Genomic DNA, 23,038 nt, shown 5'->3' on the forward strand with positions numbered 1-23,038 from the left:
AGCAGTGGTGGATATTTAGTCTGTGTCACTTAAACCTATAGTTGTACTTTATTGTGGTGTGTTGTTTGGTTTTTTTTTAGCTGCAGCTTCATGAAAGAGGATTAAAATTACATCAGGCTATTTACAGTCAGGTAAAACCTTCTGTTAATTTGTATTTATTCCATACTTGTTTGCACATCTTGCATTTTAGATTGTGTGACAATGTGTTTTGAGAGGAGGAGGGCAGTCAACAGAGATGAAGTATTTTGCACTTAGATTGCCTCTATTTTTTATTGTCCTGTGGCAGAGGAAATAAAAATCTGTTTTGGCTCTTGTGCTTAGATGTGTTAAAGCCTGTGCTTTGATTGGAATATGTTGTTTGTTGGGGAAGATAATCATAGGAAAGGCAAGACGTTATGTAATTATTGCTGTCATCTGGCGGTCTTGAAGTCTTATACCTTTGTTCACTGGAGAGTGCGCATTAAGCCTATATTACATCAATAAGGTTGCACAGCCGCAGCCTGTATTGAATTAGTTCTAGTACAGATTCACATTTTGTTCTTCTTGCATAGTACAGGCAGTTCTGGAGTTTTATAGCATGTGCCAGATTGACATTATTAGGCCTAGTCTACCTAATCAAACTTGGGAGTACAAGGGAATAGAAGGGAAGAGTGAATTTTGTAATCTGTCTGAACCGATTCATGGTAAGGATACTATTTGCACTGTGGGAAGAGAATGCCAGCTCAGGTGAAAATGTTTCAAGTATGTTGGACTGTGGATCTTTCAGGCCTGCAAGTTGTTGGCAGATGATTATGAGCAAGTGCGTAGTGCTGCAGTACAACTGATTTGGGTCCTCAGTCAACTTTACCCTGAAAGGTATGTGCTCCATACAAAGTTAGTAAAAATATTGTCACAGTAATCATCCTAATCCCGAGGGGTTTGTGCTGGTAAGTCCCAGCAGTAGCTGTTAGAAAACTGATGTGTATGAATTGCTGTTGCCTGATAAGAGTGCACTGATCTGGAAAAAGCTTCGGTTCCTGATACTTGTACCTCCATAGGAATTCACTATAGCTGCTTCCTGCTTAATGCCATCGAGCATGGTATAAGATCAGCATTACTGATTTACATTTCTTTGTGTTAGCATCGTCCCGATTCCTTCTTCTAATGAAGAAATTCGCTTGGTTGATGATGCATTTGGAAAAATTTGTCATATGGTTAGTGATGGTTCCTGGGTTGTTAGAGTACAAGCTGCTAAATTATTGGTAAGTTACTCTCTGTCTGAAAATAATTAATCTTCACTTTTCATGTGTGTTTTAAAAGCAGGGGGTGGATGTTTAAAAACTCTATGGATAAATTTCTACCAAAATTCTGAGAAGAAATAAATGAGAGAGTTTGAGGGAACCCAAAAGTTCCTCAGCTGAAGGCTGCAGTGATTCTTTCCTTGAGAGCAGAGGGTTGGATATCCGAGGGAAAAAAAACGACTTCTTGTCATAATTCCCTCCCCCTACTTCTCCAGCCCAGGGCATGTAGACCAACTGAATTCAAGAAAGACTGTGTTAACCTCAGTGGGAGAATAAGATGTCCTGACCATCTTAAGTAAACTTCTTTAGACTCTAACATACAGTAGTGTCAAGCATTGTGTAAAGTTATTAGAATGAGTTGACAGGATTGAATGCTGCGTAATATGGTGTAATTTAGGATATTCCTGTTTCCTTCTTTGGATATTTTTTTTTCTTTAGGGTTCTATGCAACAAGTTAGCTCCCATTTCTTAGAGCAGACCCTTGACAAGAAGCTCATGTCAGATCTGAGGGTATGTAAATGTTTGGATTTATTTTTACTGTGTGTAGAGTACTAAAATCCCACAACACGTGTGTTAATGTTGAATGTGTTTGTTTACCATGTCTTTGCCTCAGGGCTGCTGAGAGTTAATTGATGATGACGAGTTTTCTTTTAGAATAAAGTCAATGAAAGCAATTGCTACCTTTAGATTTCATTAGCTGAGCATGTAATAAACAGCTCTAGGCTATTCAGGTTTTGCAAATCAGAGGGGAAATGTTTGTGTTTTTTCTTAAAACCTTTTGGCCAAAAGCTTTATTTATTGTGAATGGAAACATTGCATCCTAGTTTTAAGAGCAAGCTTATGGAAACAACCTGCAAGATCTAACCACTAGACCTAGGCATTTCTAGAGGAATTAGTAGCTGGAGGTTGAGCCCTGTGGGTAAAACTTTTCAGTAAATTCCTTCCCTGAGCAACCTGCTCGAGATACTAAGCTCAGTTTTTCTGTCTTCAAAAGAATAATGAAACTAGATCTGCTAGTTTTTGTTGACTTCTTTGTATTGTCTATTAAAATGATTTACAGAATTCTTTACAGTATGGGGAGTAAAAAGAAAATGGACTAGCAAGCATGATGAATGAATGTTGCATTTTACACACTGCTGAATGCTGTAAAGTATCAGTAGTCATTAAAGTATCTGATTGCAGTTTAACAGGCTGAACTGCAAAGTGATAGCATCTGGTTTTGCAGAGCAGTTATTAGATACTTAACCAGGTGAGCCTTTGCTCTGACCTGGTTTGGCTGTTCTTATAACAGATGTCTAAGAACATGTTAATTGAAATGTGTTAGTTACTATCCTTTCACAAAAGTACGAGTTGCTGACAATTGGAAATATTTGTAGAAGAGAAGGTATTGTTTGCATCTTAGCATTTGTGTGTGTCTGTCAATGTCTAAGCCTCTAGCTACGTCTGTTTTCAAATCTAACGCAGCCATTTAATATTTTACTGGGTCATCTTCAAAGTTCACCATGGTTGTAACTGAAAAACCTGTTTGCACAGAGAAAGCGCACTGCGCATGAACGAGCCAAAGAACTCTACAGTTCTGGGGAGTTTTCAAGTGGCAGAAAGTGGGGAGATGATGCTCCCAAGGAAGAAATTGACACAGGTGCTGTAAACTTGATTGAATCAGGAGCCTGTGGGGCTTTTGTTCATGGCCTGGAAGATGAGATGTATGGTAAGTCTTAACTTATTATTGGAAGTCTAAAGGAAGACGTGTGCTAATAAGCTTTGGGGGGTATTTTTTTTTGTTGTTGTTCAAAATCAATCACTTGGCTATTGTGCTTGGTATTTTTTAAGGAACTGTCAGCTTCAGAGTGGTAGGTTTTTATTCTGTTGTTATCTCTGATTTGACATTTGTTTCAAGGATGCTAGTGTTGCATATAATTTTAGATAGAAACCTTCCACTGAGTAACCAAAACAGGCTTCCTACAAGTGGTAAAGTGTTAGTAAAATATCTGGCAAGAAGCAGTTGGTTAGGTTGTGCAGAAACCCACTGAGGCTTTTTTTTTTTTTACTTAAATGTAACAGTTGCATGTGGTTCTAAATCAACATTAGTTGCTGCTGTTTGAAATTGGTGTTTTCCCCACAGGAAGGAAAATCGAAACTTATAGAACTTGTTTAAAACACGGCACTAGAAGGAACCTGTGGAGTCCACTAATCATTCATTTTGTAAACATAGCAACTTCCACCCTAACAAAGGTTAGAACTAGTGGAGAAAAGCCCACGTATCTTTCAAAATATTTCAGACTCCACCGGCTTAAAAACAGATGGAATTTTTCTTCTTCGAGTTTCCAATGCAATTTCATCCTTAGCCATTTTGTTCTTGGCCAGTGGTAGATTTTGGTTTAAATAGCTACCGTTTTTCTCGGGGGACTGGCTTCCCTAAGGAGGTAATATTCAGCTCACATTTTGCAAGAGGCGAAGCAGACCAGGCTCCTTTTAGTCTCTTGGCCAGCTAGAATGCATTGTTCTTGAAACTGATGACTTGATCTGTATGTTTTCAGGCACTTAAATTTCAGGTGAAATCTTGCTTACATCTATACGATGTTATTGATCAGTACTTCTGTTAAAGAAAATTAATTGTGTTCTAAGATCACATTTACCTGTTCCACGGTGCTATTGTTTTGATCTCTCAAGATCTTGCTATGATGGGTTTGGAGGCCATGGGCTCTTTCTGGCAGATTATGTCTGATCTGTTCTTCTAAGCAGGATGAATTATGAATGTCAGTCTGAAACACAGACGTTCCAGAGCTCCTGGGTTTGGCTATAGCGTCAACCATGCTGACAGCCTCAGGAAAGCTTGTGTGCTGCCATTTCCAGCCAGACTTTCCCGTGGAGTAAAGTGAAGATTTATCTTCCTTAAGGCTATCAGGAACTGCTGGTATTTGTGTAGAACTGTGAAAATGCCAGCCTCTGAATATTATTCATGAATTTGCTTTTAATGTTCCTGGAAGGATGAGGCTATATTAGAAAGTACAAAACCACCATAACAAAAAAATTGCTCTAGATTGCGTTGTAAAATTTGGTTTATTGTTCCGTGACTCCTGCAGATAAAAGTATCTTTTCCTAATGGTTGCACTCTCCCTGTAGCTTGAAAATGCAACTTTTTCTTTGTACTCTAGCAGTAAAAAGAAATTGGTGGTGGCGGCTCAGTCCATTGATGTGTGAAACACATTCTCCAGTTTCTTGTGCTGTAGGTCTTGTGGCATTGTGGTCCTGCTGGGGAATATTGATAAAGTGGAGAAATGTGGAATATACACAGATCTTTGAACAATGTAGATCTCTCTCTCTCATTTTTAAATATTGCTGAGCTCTCTTTCCTTGCTTGCAACACTGCTTCATTTCTTGAATTCCAGGTTGTAATTTAAATCTAAATTAGTGTGTCAGCTTATGAAAGCAATATCGGCAAAATGTTTTGCTTTTCCAATACCTTGGTTTTAATGACCACGGAGACTCTTGGTTGTGACAAAAGCTTCACTGCTGAACAAGCAGGGCTGTCACTGTGTTTGCATTTTTCTACTTAATTACAGTCATCAGGAACTGAATTTGGTTTTTAAGAACAATAGGCCTAAAAACTAAATACGAGTTTAAGTAAATATTTCAAGATGAGCTAATTTGAAAGAAGAATACAAGTATGTTTGAAACAATGTTTGCAGGACATCAGATTAATTCTTAGTTTTATGATCCCAGCACATAAATATTATGGAAGCTAGGGAGGATGGCTGTAGGGAAAAGAATATCCTCTCCAGTTAAGGTTGCTGTATTTGGGTATTTTTTAAGTTTCTACTCTGTTTTACAGCATGAATGAAGTTTGGGCACATTTTGATGTTATTTTTCCTTAAATTCTGTGTAATTTTAATAATTAGGTGGCACATTTTTCCTTTCTTTTGAGTAATCTGAAGTCACAGAGCAGAATTCCTTTCTGTTTACTGCTGAAGTGCTGATGTTCTAGGGCTTTTCAGCAATTCATGAAGTGCTGCATAGCAAGCTAAAAATGCAGGGAATGCTTTGAGCAATTAAAACATCAGGAAGAATAAAACAAGCAGAGTTTAGTTATCTAAATCAGTTTGCTTAAGATACCAGAGTTATAGCTACACTTGCAAAACATCATGTGAAATACGTAATATTTATTGCTAGATAGGAGATCTGTTTCTCAATTGTTTAGTCTTGATCATCCTCAGGGTTCCCTTAGCTCAGTCATTGAATAATATGAAGACTGGCTGTTGGGTAGTATGTCTTTTTACATAGCATAAACTGTTAATTCCCTTCCTCTCTTTTAACAGAGGTTCGAATTGCTGCAGTTGAAGCCCTCTGTATGTTGGCTCAGTCCTCGCCTTCTTTTGCGGAGAAATGCCTGGACTTTTTGGTTGACATGTTTAATGATGAAATTGAGGAGGTGAGATTGCAGTCAATACACACCATGAGAAAAATTTCCAACAACATCACGCTGCGGGAAGACCAGCTGGATACTGTTTTAGCTGTCTTGGAGGTAAGAAATTCTTGAAGGAGAGAAAAATAGCATTCCTGTTTTCTCTGAGGTGTTATAATTATGTAATGCTTATCTGCCCCCTTCCTCTGAGCTGAAATTGTCCACCTTTTTTTGTTGGCTATTTTTTTGTCCTCTTCTTTGAACACCCCCAAAGGCTCCAAAGGTGTAGTAGCTTGTAATCTCCAGGACAACGGAGTGCTTTTGAAATAGATGAAAATCCACAGTTTCTGTCTTTTCACCTGCTGTTTGCTTTACCCAGGGCAACAGTGGCTTCTCCAGGAAGAAGCAAACAACCGACCTATTTTATCAATTTTAGATGCCTCAGATTTTTCTGTAGTTGATTTAGATTTGTTCAAGCCGGGGACTTGTGCATCTAGGTGTGAAAACATCCTACTTAGGCTGAGGTGCTTTCTTAAGCTTCTGTGCTGACTTATCAAGTTTGATAAATCACATTATGATATTGCAATTATTATCAGGTATTAGGATACCTGAAGTGTGAGAATGATTAATGGTTTTATGGGTTTGTCCGATTGTGAAATGTTCTTGCTTGCTTTCTGTAAAGTCTCTCTTCTGGTACCAAAACAAAGATTTGGAAAAACAACATTAACTTTCATGCCTAAATTTGTTATGAAAGTATAAATATGGTACAGTTTGGGATGAGTTAACTTTCTTTTTTTTTATACCACCACTTTAATTTTATCTGAATAACTCTACCAGTTATTCCTTGCTTTTCTAACCAGGCTTTGGCTTCTTCTTTCCCTGTTGTCCTTGATCTCAGTTTCTGAATTGTACTCCTCTCCATGCCTTCATATTCTTCTGCCTTATTTTGTCTCTGTACTGCCCTTCCAGTGGTCAGTGCAACTCATCTAGTATATTTTAGCTTCATTTCACTTCAGTCCTTAAAGTACATCTTCTCTTCTGGTCATAGTCTCCCTTCTACCACCAAAATAAGGAAAGACTGAGCAGCTTTGTTGTGCTTTTTTCCTCTGAGCATTTATGTGTTTTGGCTGTCATTTAAGAGCCTTTGCAAGAGTACTGCTCTTTCTTCTTTTGTGTAAGACAGTGATGAATGAGCTGTTGATACTTAGAAAATTATAATTAAAAAAAAAAAAATCCACCATTGAAATGTTTCCAGTCCTTGCATCCTGTCAAATTTTCGCATTCTGTCCAGCAATGCCACACAAATGCTGAGAGCAGCGATGTATAGTACACTGATATGGAATGGCAAGGTGGTTTTGGCAGAAGGAATGTAATTAATTAAGCTGGAGTTCAGCCACAGCAGTTCTAAAAATACTTCTTGGAGATTGCATAAGCTCCTCTTTACAACATCACCCTGGCCTGAAGAATAAAATGGCACTTTGGAAGTGGTACATTATGGATCCCACACAATCATGAAGTTTCTGACTGAACTTGTAAGAGTGGTTTGGATTTTTTTGGTTGTTCACCTATAGTTAAGTCAGGTTCTTTTATCTTATGGATGATCACTGTTAATCTATTCTGTCCAGCCATTGACAAGTCCTCAACACTTACACAGACCCTCTGGAGGCCACTGAGTGGTTTAAAGTCTTGTGGAATTAAGGGGCAGGTTGAAAGGCTTCTCTAAAAGAGGGTAAAACACTCTCTGGTGATTGTTTTGCTGAGTTACCCAGCACCATCCTTTTCTGTTATTGCCTACGCCTAAGGGTACAATATCACGCAAATCAAAATGTGATTTCTGCTCTGCTTAAGAAGGTCATTGGTGAACCAGTTCACATTTTTTCCAGTAAATGAGGCACAGGGGTGGACGAGACCAACAGGAGATCCTGCAGCATTTGCCTGCTCTGTCACTTTGTCTGTGCTTGGCTGTGATAACTGGAAATGTGCGCTGTTTTTCTGATGCCTGTACTAATGCAGCCAAGGAATAGGGAGTGCATACACAGAAACGTCTTCTGTCTTGGCACTCAAGGGTGTCTGTGTTTGGTTTTTTTTAGGATTCTTCAAGGGACATTCGGGAAGCACTTCATGAGCTGTTGTGTTGCACCAATGTCTCAACTAAAGAAGGCATCCATCTTGCACTGGTGGAGCTGCTGAAAAACTTAACAAAGTATCCCACAGACAGGGAATCCATCTGGAAGTGAGTGTGTTCAGCGTCGTTGTGTGTCTACTCATCTTTCTATTCTTTTTAGTGATAGAGGCACTAGGCAAGTATTGAGCTAGCTAAGAAGGGAGCAGATATTGCAAGTATGCAGTCCTGTTATTCTGTAAATATTTGGAATAGTTGCTGTGCTAAGCATTTTATTTATTCACAATTGACGTAGAAACTCTGTATTGTTCTTGCTTGTCCATACTTTTACTGTGAATCCAGAACTGAGGGCCACTCCTAGAAAGTTGGAGTCGTTGGACTCAATGATCTGGTGGGTCTCTTCCAACCTGGTTGTTCTATGATTCTATGAAAGAGCCCTCTATTACAGGTAGCATTCAAAGTATCCCCAGAAAAGATTAATTCAACCTTCAGTTTAAAATTTCGTTTCTTCTATGCAACTAATGTTTTGCGCTTACTTGACACTGCATTAAATAGTAATGTTTGCCAGCAGCTGATATCAGTCATGACAAATGCATTGACTCTGTGGAATTGTGTTGTTGGAGGGACTTCTTCGGTCTGAATGAAAATAATGAACACCTGTGTGGGGTTTTATTTGGTTGTTTAATGGAAGCAACAAAGGAAATGATGCTCCGGCAAACATCGTTTGAGATCGAATTCTTGGATATTAGTTGAAATACTTATTTTAATCATCTTTGTCTTCCAGTATACTCCTACATTATTTTTGGAGTTCAGTGGAGTTTGTTTTTTTTTTTATTTGGTTACTTCATTGGGTTTTTACCTTCTTACTCCTTTATTTCTGAAATAAAAAAATTATACTCATTTGCTAGAGTTTAATAGAAAGACTTTTCTTGGATTATATGGCTGTAGGTGTAAAGTATTTCTTGAACAGTTTAAATAAACAATTTTTATTACTGCTTGCTTTTTCAAGCTGTCCTCTCAGTTTTCTTGGATCCTATCAGGTATTAATACAGGTTTGCAGCCACAAAAGAACAGTAGGCTTGAACAGCAGGATTTTGATCCTGAACAGTACCTCAAAATGCTGCCGCACCATAAGGTAGTAATGCTTTAAAGTGTTGTATTTTACAATGTATGTGTTTACTAAGAAAAGTTTCAATCTGTGTATTTTCAGGTGCTTGAAGTTCTTGGGAAGCAGACATCCCACTTTGGTGCTTCCATTAGTCCCAGAGCTACTAAGCACACATCCATTCTTTGACACTCCAGAACCAGACATGGATGACCCAGCCTGTATCTTTTGAATAAAGCCAGTGGACTGTTTTGACTGTAATAGATTTTGTTCATATTTTCCAGGTGCTCATGTTTGTTAAACCTTTTGAAACTGCAGCAGACGATCCTGTAGCTATTTCCAAATCCCTCTGTCACTTAGTTTTACTGCTTAGTAAGCGATGGAATACTTGTTATCTGGGACCATCTTCAGAAATGCCAACGTGGTGTAATTGGCCTTTTTTTGTGCTATGATGAATAGTATGTTGAACAAGGAATTTGTTAAAGCTTAGGCTTTGTAGATGCATCGTTTGTCTAGTTTGCGCTAATCATGAAGATGTTTTAGTTTTTCAAAAAGAGTGATTTTCCTTATTTTTTAAGTAAAACTTCTCCTACCCTCATTGATCCACATTTTGTAGAACAGTCCTGTCTCTTAGTGCAGTAGTGGCTGAATCTCCATAGTGCTATAAATTTATCGTCTTTCTGAAATAATTCAAAATCAGAATTCCTTATATCTATGTTAACACTTCTAGTTCTTTACAATTTGAACTGTTATTGTTATACCATTATACTTAATGATAGGAGATGCCTTGGAAATGTGAAATACCATTTTTCCATTGTTCATTCGCATTGCTTCCCTTCTATGCAATTACAAAACATAATGTTCTTTCTAATGCATGCTAAGAGATATTAGACTGGATCTACATTCATTTTATGGAGATAAATTATGTCAAGACAGAGCTAGAAACTACAAGGTAGACCTGAATGGTATATTTCCAGTATAAACTGCTAATTAAAAAACCAGTTTTGTCCGATTTAAAGCACTTAGCAAATTTGAGTCAGGCTAGTTGAATAGCCTCAGCTGAAAATTTGGAAAGAATTTTGGGCAAAGAGGAGGAATTTGTTTGTCAAGTGGAAACCTTTATGCTTGGCAGCTTGTGAATGCAGAAGATTTTTCGGGAGGTGAGAGATGTGGGTTCAGACTCTTTTGTGGCTGAACCTACTTCGTTCCTGTACAGGTGAGTGCCCAGACCATCATAAACTTTGTGCTGGGCTTCTTTTATGCTCTCCTGTTAGAGATCTTATGCTTGGGGTCCACCCTGTTGCAGGTGAGTGCCCCAGCCTTTGGGCTGATTAAAACCTTTGGCTGCCCTCTGTATTTTTCTGGTTCTTGGGCTTCTAAGAATGGTTTTTCTATTCCAGAATCATGTTCCTGTGTTTGATTCCTTGGTTTATTGTCAGTCTGTGTAAGAGGGATGTTTTGCAGGGGCTAGCATCATAGGAAATAAGCAATTTTGAGAGACTCAGAGGTACACATTTAATTTTAGATGATGTTTGTGCCAAACTGGTAAGGTCAGTGTGAGCTTTAATGGATACTAAAACTCTACCTAATGAGCATGTTCTGCATTTACAATCCTTGGCTGCTGTCTCTTGTGTTGCCTCTGAGCAGTCCCACGTTGGCAGTAACATTCTTCCTCCAGTATGGCCCATCCTGTAATGCTTGTGCTTTGTAGTTTGTTTTCATCTATTCAGACAGCTTTGCTCAGCCTGCTTGAACTGTACAGAACTTCCTAAACAACATCCAGCAAAGAAAAGGTTATTGAGTTGTGGTTTTAACTTGCCATCCCCAAGGAACTGCTGCTTTTGTTTATTTTTCCATAATAATCCATTTCAATAGACATTGCTGTCCTGGTTCTGATTTTTAATGCTGCTAAAAGTTGCCCAACAATGCCAGCCCTATTCTCTGATCATACATTCAGGCATTATGCCTATCTTCGGGACAGTCTCTCGCATCTGGTTCCTCCGTTAAGAGTAAGTTGGTTTGCATTTCACCACTCTGTTATGAATATTGCCGTTCTCTTCTTTATCTCTTGGTGTGTTGTTGACTTGGATTCTATAAGTTGTTTCTCCCAGGCTCCAAGTGAATGAATATTGAAATGTATGTGAAGTAAGGAAAACTAAATATTAAATAGTTACAATATGGATTTTGTAATATTTTGGGGAGAATAATAATGTTACTGCTCTCAAGTGAGAATAGCACATGGTTGGTGGGAGGGCAGGATTCCTGAGAGCTTTCTGTAGCTCTGACTGTGTAGCAAAGGGGAGCTTAGCCTTTGTAGATCTTCCAACATTTGACTTATCTTCCACCTAAATGGTTTACTTGTGTGTGAGAAGTGTTCCCTGCTGCTGTGGAGCATGTTTTTCCTGTGTGGAAGTACAGGAGACACTGCACTTGATCATAAGTCGTATTACAGTTCATAAAAAGAATTGTGGTTTGTGTGGTCTTAGACTTCCTTTGACTTGACAATGTCATAGTTAGTATATAAGGAGGATGTTTTCCTCAAACGAATGTAAGTTTAACCCAAAAATCTCTAGCTGCAAGTGGGTGATAAAATGGAGAGTATTAACTAACATAGATAAAAGATGCTGACTTGAAATCCTTTATATAAATTTTGAATTTGAGAAATAAACCAGAGCTCTCACTTAGTAGCTGTTAAATAATGCAGCAGCATCTTGCAGTGTTGTTACTCATGTTAGACTTCTCTGTATGCATGTGTTTCTTCTTGCTTAGTTGCCAGGTAGAAAGCTGGTGTCCTCCCCAGTCTCTCCCACCATTACACCCCATGAAGATCCTTCCCAGCAGTTCTTGCATCAGAGCCTGGAGAGAGTTTACAACCTCCAGCACCTCAACCCGCAGGGCATACAGGAGCTGCTGGAATTTACCATCCGGTAAGGCTGCAAACAGACCTGTCCAAGGGAAGGTCAGTTAAGATTTGCAATTTCTCTGAAGCAGATGCTTTGCTTCTGCATATCAGTGTTGTACTTTTGCCATTGGGTGCTTAATCTGAGCCTTCTCCTAGAGAACATTGTGATAAAACTGCACTTGTGGCCTGTTTGAAACAAGACTAGTGGTCGCCACTCTGGCTCTGCACCACTGAATAATCAGTGTGGTTTGGGGGAACATCTTTTCAGAGCCATAAGGGTGCTTGTCTTGAACTGTTCACTTAAGGCAGAATACACTTTCAGTTTTTATGGATGACGGCCTTGCCTGTCATTCCTTGTTCTCTGTCCCTCTGTATTTTGGTAATTTTTAATACACGTGCAGAGGGGTTGTTTTTTGTTGAGTTTTTTGTTTGTTTTTTTTTTTGTGGGAAAAAGAGAGGTTGTCCTCTTTTGCTCTTCCCATTTCCACACCTTTCATTGAGCACAAGAGGACCTGCTTCTGATGCTTTGTTGAATTCTTGGCACCAGAGCACCAGTCTCACTTATAAAGGACACTGGAATTCTTCAAGTGTTTGAAAATCAGAGGGAGACTTTCTTGGAATAGACAATATTATTGCGCGTTGTGTTCTGCTGTTGTATAGGGTAAGGGTGTATGGTATGGCTTCAGAATGTGGGGTTTATGCTGCTTCTTCCATTTCATCTCTGGACTGATTTAAACAAACAAAACATTTGAAAAGGATCCTTTCAGCATGATTCTTCTGCTTGGAAAGAGGAAATAAGCCTTATTTTGAGAGTTAGAAAAACAATCTGAAATGCTTCATTTGGAATATGGAATTCCAAAAATCTTTTTTTTAACTTCCTCCAAAATAGCTGCCTGTTTTCTATGTGTAGCTGTAAATCACTTTCACACCTGCCTGCAGTGGGGAATAAATAGTATGCTCCTCACTAAAAACCCAGTTGTGAAAACAATATAGTTTGTCCTCAGCTGCTTTGAAGCTTTTATATGCAGCTTAAAACAATCTCAGAGCATTTAACGCACTAAATGCTTGAAACAGGTAACCTCTTGGTAGAGCATTCAGAATCTTACAGGCACGATGAAGGCCTGGAAACCTTGCAGGCCCTGAATGCTCTCCATTTTGAGTGTAAGAATTGTATCGACATGGCAGTAAAGATAACTTATATGCAGTAAAGGACAGTAATGTTTTGGAGTTTATGAAAATTATTGGCTTGGCTTTTTTTTCCTGCTAGGATGGCCACCCAGGAACCATAGTAAACGAGCTGCTGTTTTCCAGCCTTAAGAAAAGGGAGGATTTAAGACAAAAATAAAAAAGTGATAAAGGTTATGTAGCAGAGGGCAAGAGTTTCCTGCACCAACAGTTTGGTTGCTGAGAGGAGAGGGATAGAAGAGGCTCACAACAGTCGATTTGGCTGTGAGACATAATTCCTTCCTCCTTTGTCATCGTTGTCGTTGCAGGAAATAGACCAGACCCCATGGAGCTGGTGTCTATTTAATGCTTGCATATCCAAACTTGTTCAAGATTAACACTTCCCCCAGGCTCTACAGCTGAAACTGCAAGACAGACTTTTTAGCACATTGGGCTTTGTGGTTTAGTTTCTCCATCTATTCAACAGGACCTTTTTTTTGTCTTGTAGGGATATTGAAGTCTAAGATCTGTAAGGAAATAGAATTAGTGGAATTGGGAACTGTAGAAGACTGGGGAATGAAATATCTATCTGCCTAGCTGTAGCTGAGAGATGGTGTTCTGTTCCCCGTTAGTGTGTTGTGATGCATTAAGTTTGACATGGGAATTAAGCACCCAGGAGTCTGTGCTTTTCTCTCTGAGGAAGGATTAAATGGAGTCGTCGTGTAGGGCTCAGGCTGACTTTACTGTTGTTTCACTGAAGGAAAGCACAGCCCCTCTGCTTAGGAAAGATTTTGTTTGGCTGCAAATTATACAGATAACCTTGTGGATTTTTTGAATATGTAACTTGGCAACCTTCTGGTTTGCCAGAGTCAGAGTTTCAGAAATGCAAAGGTATACCTAAAACGAAAGGAAAGGATCATCTGAAGAAAAGACATACTTTTTAATATTGCTGTAGGAAACATGGAAGGAGAGTGGCAGTTGTAGTACACTTTGGATCAAAGCAGAATTCAGAGGAGAATAGAGACATTGAATCCACATCATCCAACCTGTTTTCAATTCTATAACAGAAAATTAGTTTTGTTTCCTTAATACACTCTTTTGACTTTAAAACATATCTGAGAGTAGAGAATTAAAGCCTCTTTGGGTTCCATTAACCGTCTCTTTTTTTTTTCTGTGAAGTTAAAAGCCTCTTCTAATGTTGTATGATTTACGAGAAACACATCAACAGCACACAACAACTACTTGGGCAAATGTCAGTACATCGGAATTAAGCTTGTTTTAAAAAGGCAGATTATTTCAAATATGCTTGTTTGCCTCAGCCTAACATATTCCAACCAACCTTTTGTAGCCAACATGAATAGTTAGATTTCCCAGCAGTGGAACACAAATGGGTCGTTAGCTGCTGTAGAAGTCTGGAGTGTGTGAAGTCTGGTTGAATCTGGAACTGCTGTGCTATATGGTTCCCATAGGGTTGGAGAGTAATGTAGGTTGGCAGACTTACTGCTTCCACTGCTGTGCTCTTGTCAGCCTCTAGGAAGAAAGAAGATGCCAAGTCCCAAGGTGCAGACTGTTTTGTAGTGCATGTTTTGTTGCTGCTTCTGGTGTTCATTCTAAGGATAAGAAAAAGCAAGATGCAGAAACACTTGGCTCTGTTGTTGCTGTTGCTGCATTCTGAGTGTTTTTAGATTAGCTTGCTGTCTCAGTGGTTTTTTTTTCCTTTTTTTCTCCCCCCCTCTTCCCTACATGCTTCAGTGATCTTCAGAGGCTTGGAGAACTGCAGTCAGAACTGGCAGGGATGGCAGATTTCACTGCAACTTACCTTCGGTGTCAGCTACTCCTCATCAAGGTTTGATTTTCTGTTTCTTTTGGGCTGTTCTTCAAAAATGCCCCAAGTCTATCACAGTGGTGCACTTCCATGCTTTGATATTCATGCTGAAAACTGGTGTATGGTGGAAGAGCGGGTTCCATGGATTTCTGATATTCCTGCTTCCCTTACGTGGCAAATAATTTATGCAATAACTTTGCCAATGAGTATGACAGAATTCTGAGTATCAACACAAGCCCTTGTACCTAGGGCTTGTGTTGATTCATGTACGTTTTGCTAGAGCAGAGTTTATATTCTGACAAATCACAGTGGAAACAACTCCTCTGAAGCCTTTCATGTTACAAGAGTAGCTTCTCTTTGCTAGTGGCCACTTAGAACGCTTTCTTCTACACTGCTGCTATAAGTAGAGTTTTTATTGACAGTGTTTTGTAGTCAGCTTTTTTGATACCAGTGCTAAAGGAATTCTTTAGACTTGATTGAGCAAATTGTCAGTCAGGCTCTCTTTTGCAGTGCTGAAATGATCTGTTTGGTATTAGCAGGTGAAGAGGTTACTTTGGCACTGTGGCAGCAATCCTTTTCAAAGTCAGCTTCTTGCTGTAAACAGGAGCTAATTTTTCACTTCACTTCTCAAGCTGTCAACTGGCAGTAGTTTTTAAGTTAGTCTTCTGGCATTCTTTAGATGTTTGAATGTAACTTACGCAGATGTACAGCAAGAAACAAACAATTTTCCAGAAGGGGGACTCAATAAAATCTTTTGTTATGTAAAATCAAGAAGGAATTTCCGTTTTTGTTAAATGTGTTGCAGCCAGTTGGCGTATCTCATGGCAGCTGTGAAATCTTTGGAATACATTTATCGCTCAGAGAAGTTATTTTAGATGAGCAGTGTTACAGTTCACTACAGTCATAATTAGTCCAAAATTTTTTGCCAAAGCATAATGTGTTATCCAGGCAGAGGACCAGCATTTAGGGGTGGCTTTGTTGCCCTTCTCCAGAGCTGGACTGTAGTAAACCAGGTGGTTTGTGTATCTGGCAAAGAGGAGTGCTTTGTTTGCAAGAAGGGGATGAATGCTGCATAAGCCATTCTCATCTCAGTTTGTAGAACAGTCATCACATCAGTGATGTGGAGGGGTAAGTAATGTGGCTGAAATAAAAAGTAACTCACCATATCATGCTGTTAAAAATTTTTATATAGCAGAGAGAATCCAAATGTCAGAGCAGCCCTTTTCAGTAGATTTCTTTCCAATTGTTTCTTTCTCCAACAGAACAGAAGCTCTTGGGGATAAAATATCTTCATTTCCCAGCCTCTTGAGGCTCAAAAGGTTCCAGACCTTTAAAGGTTCTATATACCCTGTGATTTCAGGGGTAATTAGCTGGGATGCTGGGCCAGCCTAGGTGAAGGATATAGTCTGTATGTTCTTGAATTTTGGCTGCAGCCAGATTTGTGTGTATCTAAGGACAGGGAGCTTCAAAAGAGGTAGTGATATAAATCTCCTAGGCAAGCTTTCTAATTTTTTTTTAACATATATAAGAAAAATCAAATAGGGTGTGGTTGGGTGGTGGTTTTGCATAATAGAAATATCAACAGCTGAGTTTTACAGTCAAGATTCTTAGCATCTCCAGGATCTTTGATGGAGCAGAGGCTGTCAGCAGGAAGGTTCAGAAATATGACTGCATAGGCATGTTTCTGGAGACAGTTGTTATTTTTTCCACTTTTTGCTTGCAGTCTGAGATTGCCCAGATATCAGTCTCAGGGAGGTGATAATGCAGTGGGCAGTCGTCTTTGTAATGAGTGACTGTATTATGCATAAAATTCTCTTTAAAAAGTACAAAGAATTTGGCTCAGCCAGTCTGTAATCCATTGTTTTGTTAATATCATTCTCAACTTCTGCTTTATATTTTATTATTGTATCAGTATTTCTGTATGTGTATAAAACAATAAACACTTTGGAGGCCTTTGTTCTCCATGTTGTATTTAAAAGGCGACACCTTTGGCCTGCTCTTTCAACTAACCCATTGGTCTGCAGCCAAACGAGAGGGCATCTTCTCTGCTCCTAAGCCCATCTAGCACAGGTTTATAATGTTTAAACTGAACTGAGTATTTATCATCATTTCATTTTTTTTTTATGTAGGCCTTGCAGGAGAAGCTGTGGAATGTGGCCGCTCCTCTGTACCTGAAACAGAATGCATTAGCATCTGCTGCAGCAAAACAGGTGAGATAGAAGCAGTTGGTTCTGTGTGGAGGCAGGTCTTTGGATGTGAGCCCTTCCCTGGCTATGCAACAATAAAATTCTTCTGAGCTTCCACTGCCGTAGTCTAAGTAAATTTAGTTCCCTGAAGTGGAATAATTTCTCCCATCTTCAAAAGATGTGTGGCAAGTGGGGGAGGTTCATGACAACCATAAAAAGGTAAACATAGCACCCATTTTACAGAAGAGAAAGAACGATCTAGAAAAAAAGTGGGCAGCTTGTCATCCTTGGCAAGGTTATGGACTAAATCTTCTTAAAAGTAATTCTGAAATGAGTGAAGATCAACAATGTGATTTGGAACAGTCAAAATGCATTTCCCAAGAGCTTGACCATTGTTATTGCTCTCTCTGCTGAGGGAACTGGTGCTGTGAACAAGGAGAGGATAGTGGTTTTCATATCTTGACTTTAGCAAAGACTCTGGTGCAGTCATGGTCCTGTCATTTCCTTTTCACTAGACAGGCAAGATTCTGGCTGAGGAAGTGGGTGATCAGGCCCTTCACGGAGGAGCCGCTTGGTGCACCAGAGGGCATGGCTGCTGTTCAGACTGGTCTGGACAGTCTGGGGAATTGGGGTGATGGGAACCTTGTGATGTTCCACATAGGGATCCTGGTACACAACATACTGAACATAAGTCAGTAAAGAAGGCCAGCAGGTCTGGGGAAGTGATCCTTCCCCTCTGTTCAGCTCTGGGGAGATCACATCCGGAGGGCTGTGTTGTCTTTTGGGCTCCCATATAGAAAGAAGATGCTGACAAACTGGGGCAACTTCAGCAGAGGGACACCAAGGTGGTCAGGGTCTGGAGCACATTCCCTGCAAGGAGAGGCTGACGGACTTGGGCTTGTCCAGTCTGGAGAAGAGAAGACTTCAGGGTGGATTTACTGCTGTCTACCACTGCCTTGTCATAGGATATAGATGAGATAGAGCCAGCCTGCTCTGGATGAGAGACAATGGACACAAATTGGAATATGAGAATTTCTAAAGGGGAGAGCGGTTGTGGAATTTATTGTAAGGGTGATTAAATACTGTAACGTGATGCCCAGAGAAGTGGGGAGAAACTCCATCCTTTGAAGTGTTCATAATTTCATGTGGCCCTGAGTAGCTGGATCTAATTAGATGTGCTCTGAGCGGTGGACCAGGCTAGATGACCTCTGAAGCCAGCCTGAGTTATCCTGATTCTGTGATGTATAAATGATCTGATCCTGGAAAAACAGAAGCTAAGCCCTAAGAAAGGGTAAAGGAGAAAGCAAGCTGTTAAATAATCCAGAAATTAATCTAGAATTTAAAGCAAGTTTATGGATCTGCTGGGAAACTATGCTGACATTTTGAGTATTCAGTTAATTAAGGTGTGTAATAAGAGGCAGGTACCACTGTGCATCAAAACCTTCTGTGCTGTTGACAGCTGTCCCCAGGGATGAGTAGAAACAAAAGCCTGTCGAGTTCTTCTCTAATTGAACTGTCTGTCTTGGGTTCCCTTCTCAGTAGCATGCAAACCCCCTGGGAAGTTTTATCTGTTATGATTGTGCCTGTAGATCACATCCTGTCAATGCAAGGTGAGGGAATATTTCCTGTTAAATAACTTACAAGTTCTTGGCTTCTATACAGTCATACTGAATCCACTGTATTAATTTGAGCACTGCTTTTATCTGCTTAAGCCCATCTATTTGACAGATAAAGTACAATGAGTAAAACTGTGTCATGTCCTGTGTAAGCTTTTAACCATCTGTAAAAATAACCCATAATCACACTATCTTGTGACATTTCTCATTGTCAGCAGCAGTACATGAAGCATTGTTGGATGTATAACTGTTTTCAAGAGAACCTGTCAAATATGGCTCCAAAAATGTAAACCTGAGCAAGACCACTGGGGTTGCTCTTTTGTGCTGCTCACATTCCAGAGCAGCCAGTGGGAGTCAGTCAACGTCAGAAGGTAGACTGCTGATGGAGGGGGTGCTTAATTGCAGGCCAAGTTTCATGAATTGCTTCTTCAATGTAGCCAAGATAAACTTTAGTATCAGGTGCCACTTTACGCTATGTAGAATTTGACCGAAAGAATGAGACTCCTTGATTAACGTGTTCCTCAGTATGAAAAATACCAGAATCTGATGATCATGCTTGTGCAAGAGTTTACAAGAATCTGATGGTTTGTTACTCCTGTGGTGTTCACCTAACAGATCTTGGAAGAAACTTATAAAATGGAGTTTATGTACAGCGGAGTGGAAGGTAGACAAGTGGTCATCATTCACCACATGAGACTGCAGGCGAAGGCGTTGCAGCTTATAGTGACTGCACGTACCACTAGAGGGTAAGGATGACCTGGTAACAGGATCTGCTTGGAGTTAACTGTAAGCTTGGTTTCCTCAAGCTTTTGTTTAAAAAACTAACAAGGATAAGCGAGGCAAATAAAACATCATAGCATGCCAATACCTATTTGCCAAACTAATTCAGAATGAAGAGCCTCTTTTGTCTTTGGTGTAGCTGTGTAGTGACACAACGCTAAATTAGATGACAAAATTATTAGGAAGATGTGCTTAGGGGGTTGAGTTCACTCAGCTGCAAACATATAAATAGGTTAAAAATGTTGCAGTGTGTCTTAGAGTTGATATTTGGGACCTGTTTAAATGAGGGAAAAGTCAGTATAAAAAAATGCAGTAATCGTGTTTGTTTCATTAAGTATTGCTGAGTTTTAACATCAGAAAATAACTGTCTTTTTGACTGATGATCTACAGGTAAACTGTGTGACTCGGGCACAATGCTCATGTGTACACAAGGGCGAGGTAATTCGAGAGGCTCTCTGTGGCTCATTTCAGCTGCTGAGATCAATGAAGTTACACAGGGGTTTGGGTTGCTGTAGAATGAGAAGTTCATTAGTGGACTTGGAAAAAGGTGATTAGTATCCTAACTTGTTTACTTTTCTTTCAAGTTTGTTGTCATCAATTTTAGAGTGTTGCTGTGGAGGTCCATAATATATTTGCCTCTTGACCTTCTGTTTTATAGATGGAAAGTTAATATTTTGTAACACTGGCTTTGAGAACTTAATTAATGCTTATGCAAATGATTTTTTTTTTTTGTGAGAGGGGATATAGATGTGGGGAGGAATATGGAAATTAATTTTTATTTTTACTCTGGTGAGGAGCACCTTTCTGGCCTCAAAATTGGAGGGTCTTGTACTTTTTAGGAGCTTGAACTGGATTCCAAAACACCTGAACGCTTGTAACCTTAGAGCCAATTTTCTTTATTTAAAACTAAACTGAAGAATGTTATCTTCACTACAGAGTGGAACCCCTTTTTGGGATGTGTGAAAAATTCTTGCAAGAAGTGGATTCCTTTCAGAGGTGAGAAACTCCGTTGCTTCTTCACTTTGTTAGAAAATCTCCCCACTGTTGTCATCAAAGAATATTCCTTTGGTTTTTCACCTCTTTGCATCTCCATTCCACTGTTTGCCCTACACTGGGAACTGCTATCATGAGATAATGGTAAAGCAAGAAGTAAACTCCCTCCTAAATGTGGAATCAATGGAAGAGCTTTCATGGGAGTGGGGACAAAAAAGGAATTTTTCCTTTCCTCATCCCAAATATCTGAATTGTTATTGAGAGAGCAAGTGAACTCTACATGCTTGAGGTGGGAGTTCTCTCACCCAGGTGTTGACATTTGCTTTGTAGACCACTGCTTATGAAGCAGTCACCCAGCTCTCCTCTCACTTGAGAGGTTTCTTTGATCTTATCCTAATCTAGATTTCTAAAATAAGTGAGATAGGGGAGCCCAGGTTTTTTCTGTTGACTTGGGAGGGAATTGGACTGCCAGCCCAGAGATGTTAAGTACCTGGAGTTGGCTGAGCAGAATTCCATCTCTAGTTCTGATTAAATTCCTATTTATTCATGGTCCATATGCTTGGCAGTTGTGTCTGGTTAAGTGACGAGAAAAAGAAGCCAAATCCACTCATCCCCTAATGTTTAGCTTATTTAGTACCTAATGACTGGAACTGTTCATTTGCTTTGTATCTTTTTGTAGCACTGAGTCTCAGGAGCAGCAAAACTCATCACTTTTTCTTAAGAATGTAATTCCTACAGGCAGTGATGAATTCCACAGAAGGGAATCTAGCTGATGCTAGATCTTGTCATTTGGGTATAAGGTCACCTACAAATGCTCAGACATGTAAAAATTCCCCTGTAGGTTGTGCAGCCTCAGCACGCCAGATTTTAGCTGCATCCTGTGTCAGAGTAGTTGAAATTTGCTGTCTGTGTAGTGGTAGTTGTAGGAACAAAAGGATATGCATTCCTGCTTAGCCCTCTTAGCATGTACAGAGGAGAGCACAATTTTTCTCTCACTTTGGCAAGCTGGTGCTAGAGGTTTCCATTGGTGGGTGATGAGCTTCTGTGAGCACCACCAGGGTCCTGAAAATAAAAAATCTCACTTCTAGGGATTTAGAACCTGAAGCTGCTTAGGGCATATCTGGTATTCCTGTCCAGGCTTTATAGATTCATCTGTAGGCAAAGGTAGAGTTCAACAATGCAGTTGACAAGTGGGGAGGAGACGGCGTTGTTCAAGAGTCTGTTCACCTACAGAAAAGGAGAATTTTGTTGACCAAGCTGCACAAGTACTTACTAGACATACAAAATTGTCCTGCTAATCACCGCATGAATGTTGCTGATAGTAACAGATAAGCCACCAATGACTCCATCTAACAAAGCATCTTCTGCATGCAGTGTAGTTGCCCAATTTTGTTTCTGTATAGAGAATAAGAAATATCAAATGCTCTTCTTGTGAGACCTCTCATTCCCATACTACGGAATGGATTCTGTTCTTGACCTGTAGAACAAGCTCTGTTTTTATTCCCTACTGATTGTAGTCTCCTATTAGAATTTCACTCCTTGTAAGTAATAAATAATATTCTGATAAATATTCTTAGAGAAGAACCATTCTGGAAACTTTGCTGCAGCAGAAGGTCAACCAGCACAGGTATTGGATGTGTTAGATCCTGTAATGAGTCAGCTATTTAATTAGCTAAATGGAAGCACGCAGCATAAAGAATTGCGCACATGCATGTCTTCCCCTGAGAAGTGCCAATTTCAAAAGTTTGCAAAAGTAGGAATGATTCTGTCATGCAGCTGCATCTCTTCTTTGAGACATTGAGATTGAATGCAAAGTACTGGCATTGCCCATGGTCTCATTCAATTAGCCCTCTTACTATATAAATTGCATTACAGCTGCACGTGCAGTCTGAGCAGAGAAATCCCTACGGTATCTGCTTCTTTTTGATGTTTTCGTGATGGGCAACTTGGCATCTCTAGCTTCTTTTTTTTATGCGCCTAGATTCCTTTGCCTGCTAGGCTCTGTGTTGATGAAGGATCTAAGAAATTAGTCCTGCATAGCCCTTGATGTTGTCAGTTTAAGCACAAGGTGTGATCCCTACATAACTAGCCAAAATAATCTTTATCTTATGTACAATAAATGCATCAGAAGGGGAATCTTTATACTTAGTTCTGTCATTATAATTAAGTGTAAGGATTTGGTGGCTTGGCTGGAAATAACAATACCTTTGAAAATGTTTGGAAAAATGTATTTGATTCTTAATTTATTCTTAACACAGATGTTTTATCTCTGAGCTCCCACATATGCAAGGCAGTTTTGTAGATAAATTGCTGGACTTAATGCCCAGACTCGTGACATCCAAGCCTTCAGAAGTGGTCAAGATTCTTCAGACAACACTGCGACAAAGTACCTTCCTCCACCTGCCTCTTCCAGAGCAGGTCAGTTTAACACTGGGAATTAAAATACAATATCCTTGAAGACTGTCTTGGCATCTGACTAGTTCCTAACATGCCATAAAGCTTTTAGGATTCAGGTTTTTGGTCAGTCCCAAGTGTTATTTCTTCTAAAGCAGACACCTCTTGCCTAGCATCCTCAGGACTACTGCTAAAAATACAGGCAACTCAATAATTCCTGGCAATATCTTAAAGATTCCAAAATTGGCGCACGGTTTCTCCATTTAGAA

The 23,038-nt window shown here is 39.6% G+C and overlaps 1 protein-coding gene across 2 annotated transcripts in view; it reads left to right on the top strand.

Moving 5' to 3' along the window:
• INTS4 (integrator complex subunit 4) overlaps positions 1-23,038 on the top strand; it is a 33,637-nt gene that overhangs the window by 5,582 nt on the left and 5,017 nt on the right. For both annotated transcript variants that reach the window (XM_069883289.1, XM_069883290.1), the window contains exons 6-20: positions 81-131; positions 767-855; positions 1,121-1,241; positions 1,719-1,790; positions 2,814-2,988; positions 5,597-5,802; positions 7,773-7,915; positions 9,015-9,130; positions 10,785-10,918; positions 11,679-11,836; positions 14,728-14,821; positions 16,930-17,010; positions 19,218-19,348; positions 20,319-20,378; positions 22,634-22,793. In XM_069883289.1, coding sequence (XP_069739390.1) covers positions 81-131; positions 767-855; positions 1,121-1,241; positions 1,719-1,790; positions 2,814-2,988; positions 5,597-5,802; positions 7,773-7,915; positions 9,015-9,130; positions 10,785-10,918; positions 11,679-11,836; positions 14,728-14,821; positions 16,930-17,010; positions 19,218-19,348; positions 20,319-20,378; positions 22,634-22,793 — 1,791 coding nt within the window. The remainder of the gene's footprint in view (positions 1-80; positions 132-766; positions 856-1,120; positions 1,242-1,718; positions 1,791-2,813; positions 2,989-5,596; positions 5,803-7,772; positions 7,916-9,014; positions 9,131-10,784; positions 10,919-11,678; positions 11,837-14,727; positions 14,822-16,929; positions 17,011-19,217; positions 19,349-20,318; positions 20,379-22,633; positions 22,794-23,038) is intronic.

The sequence above is a fragment of the Phaenicophaeus curvirostris genome, chromosome 1 (assembly GCF_032191515.1).
Source record: "Phaenicophaeus curvirostris isolate KB17595 chromosome 1, BPBGC_Pcur_1.0, whole genome shotgun sequence".
Taxonomy (NCBI): Eukaryota; Metazoa; Chordata; class Aves; order Cuculiformes; family Cuculidae; genus Phaenicophaeus; species Phaenicophaeus curvirostris.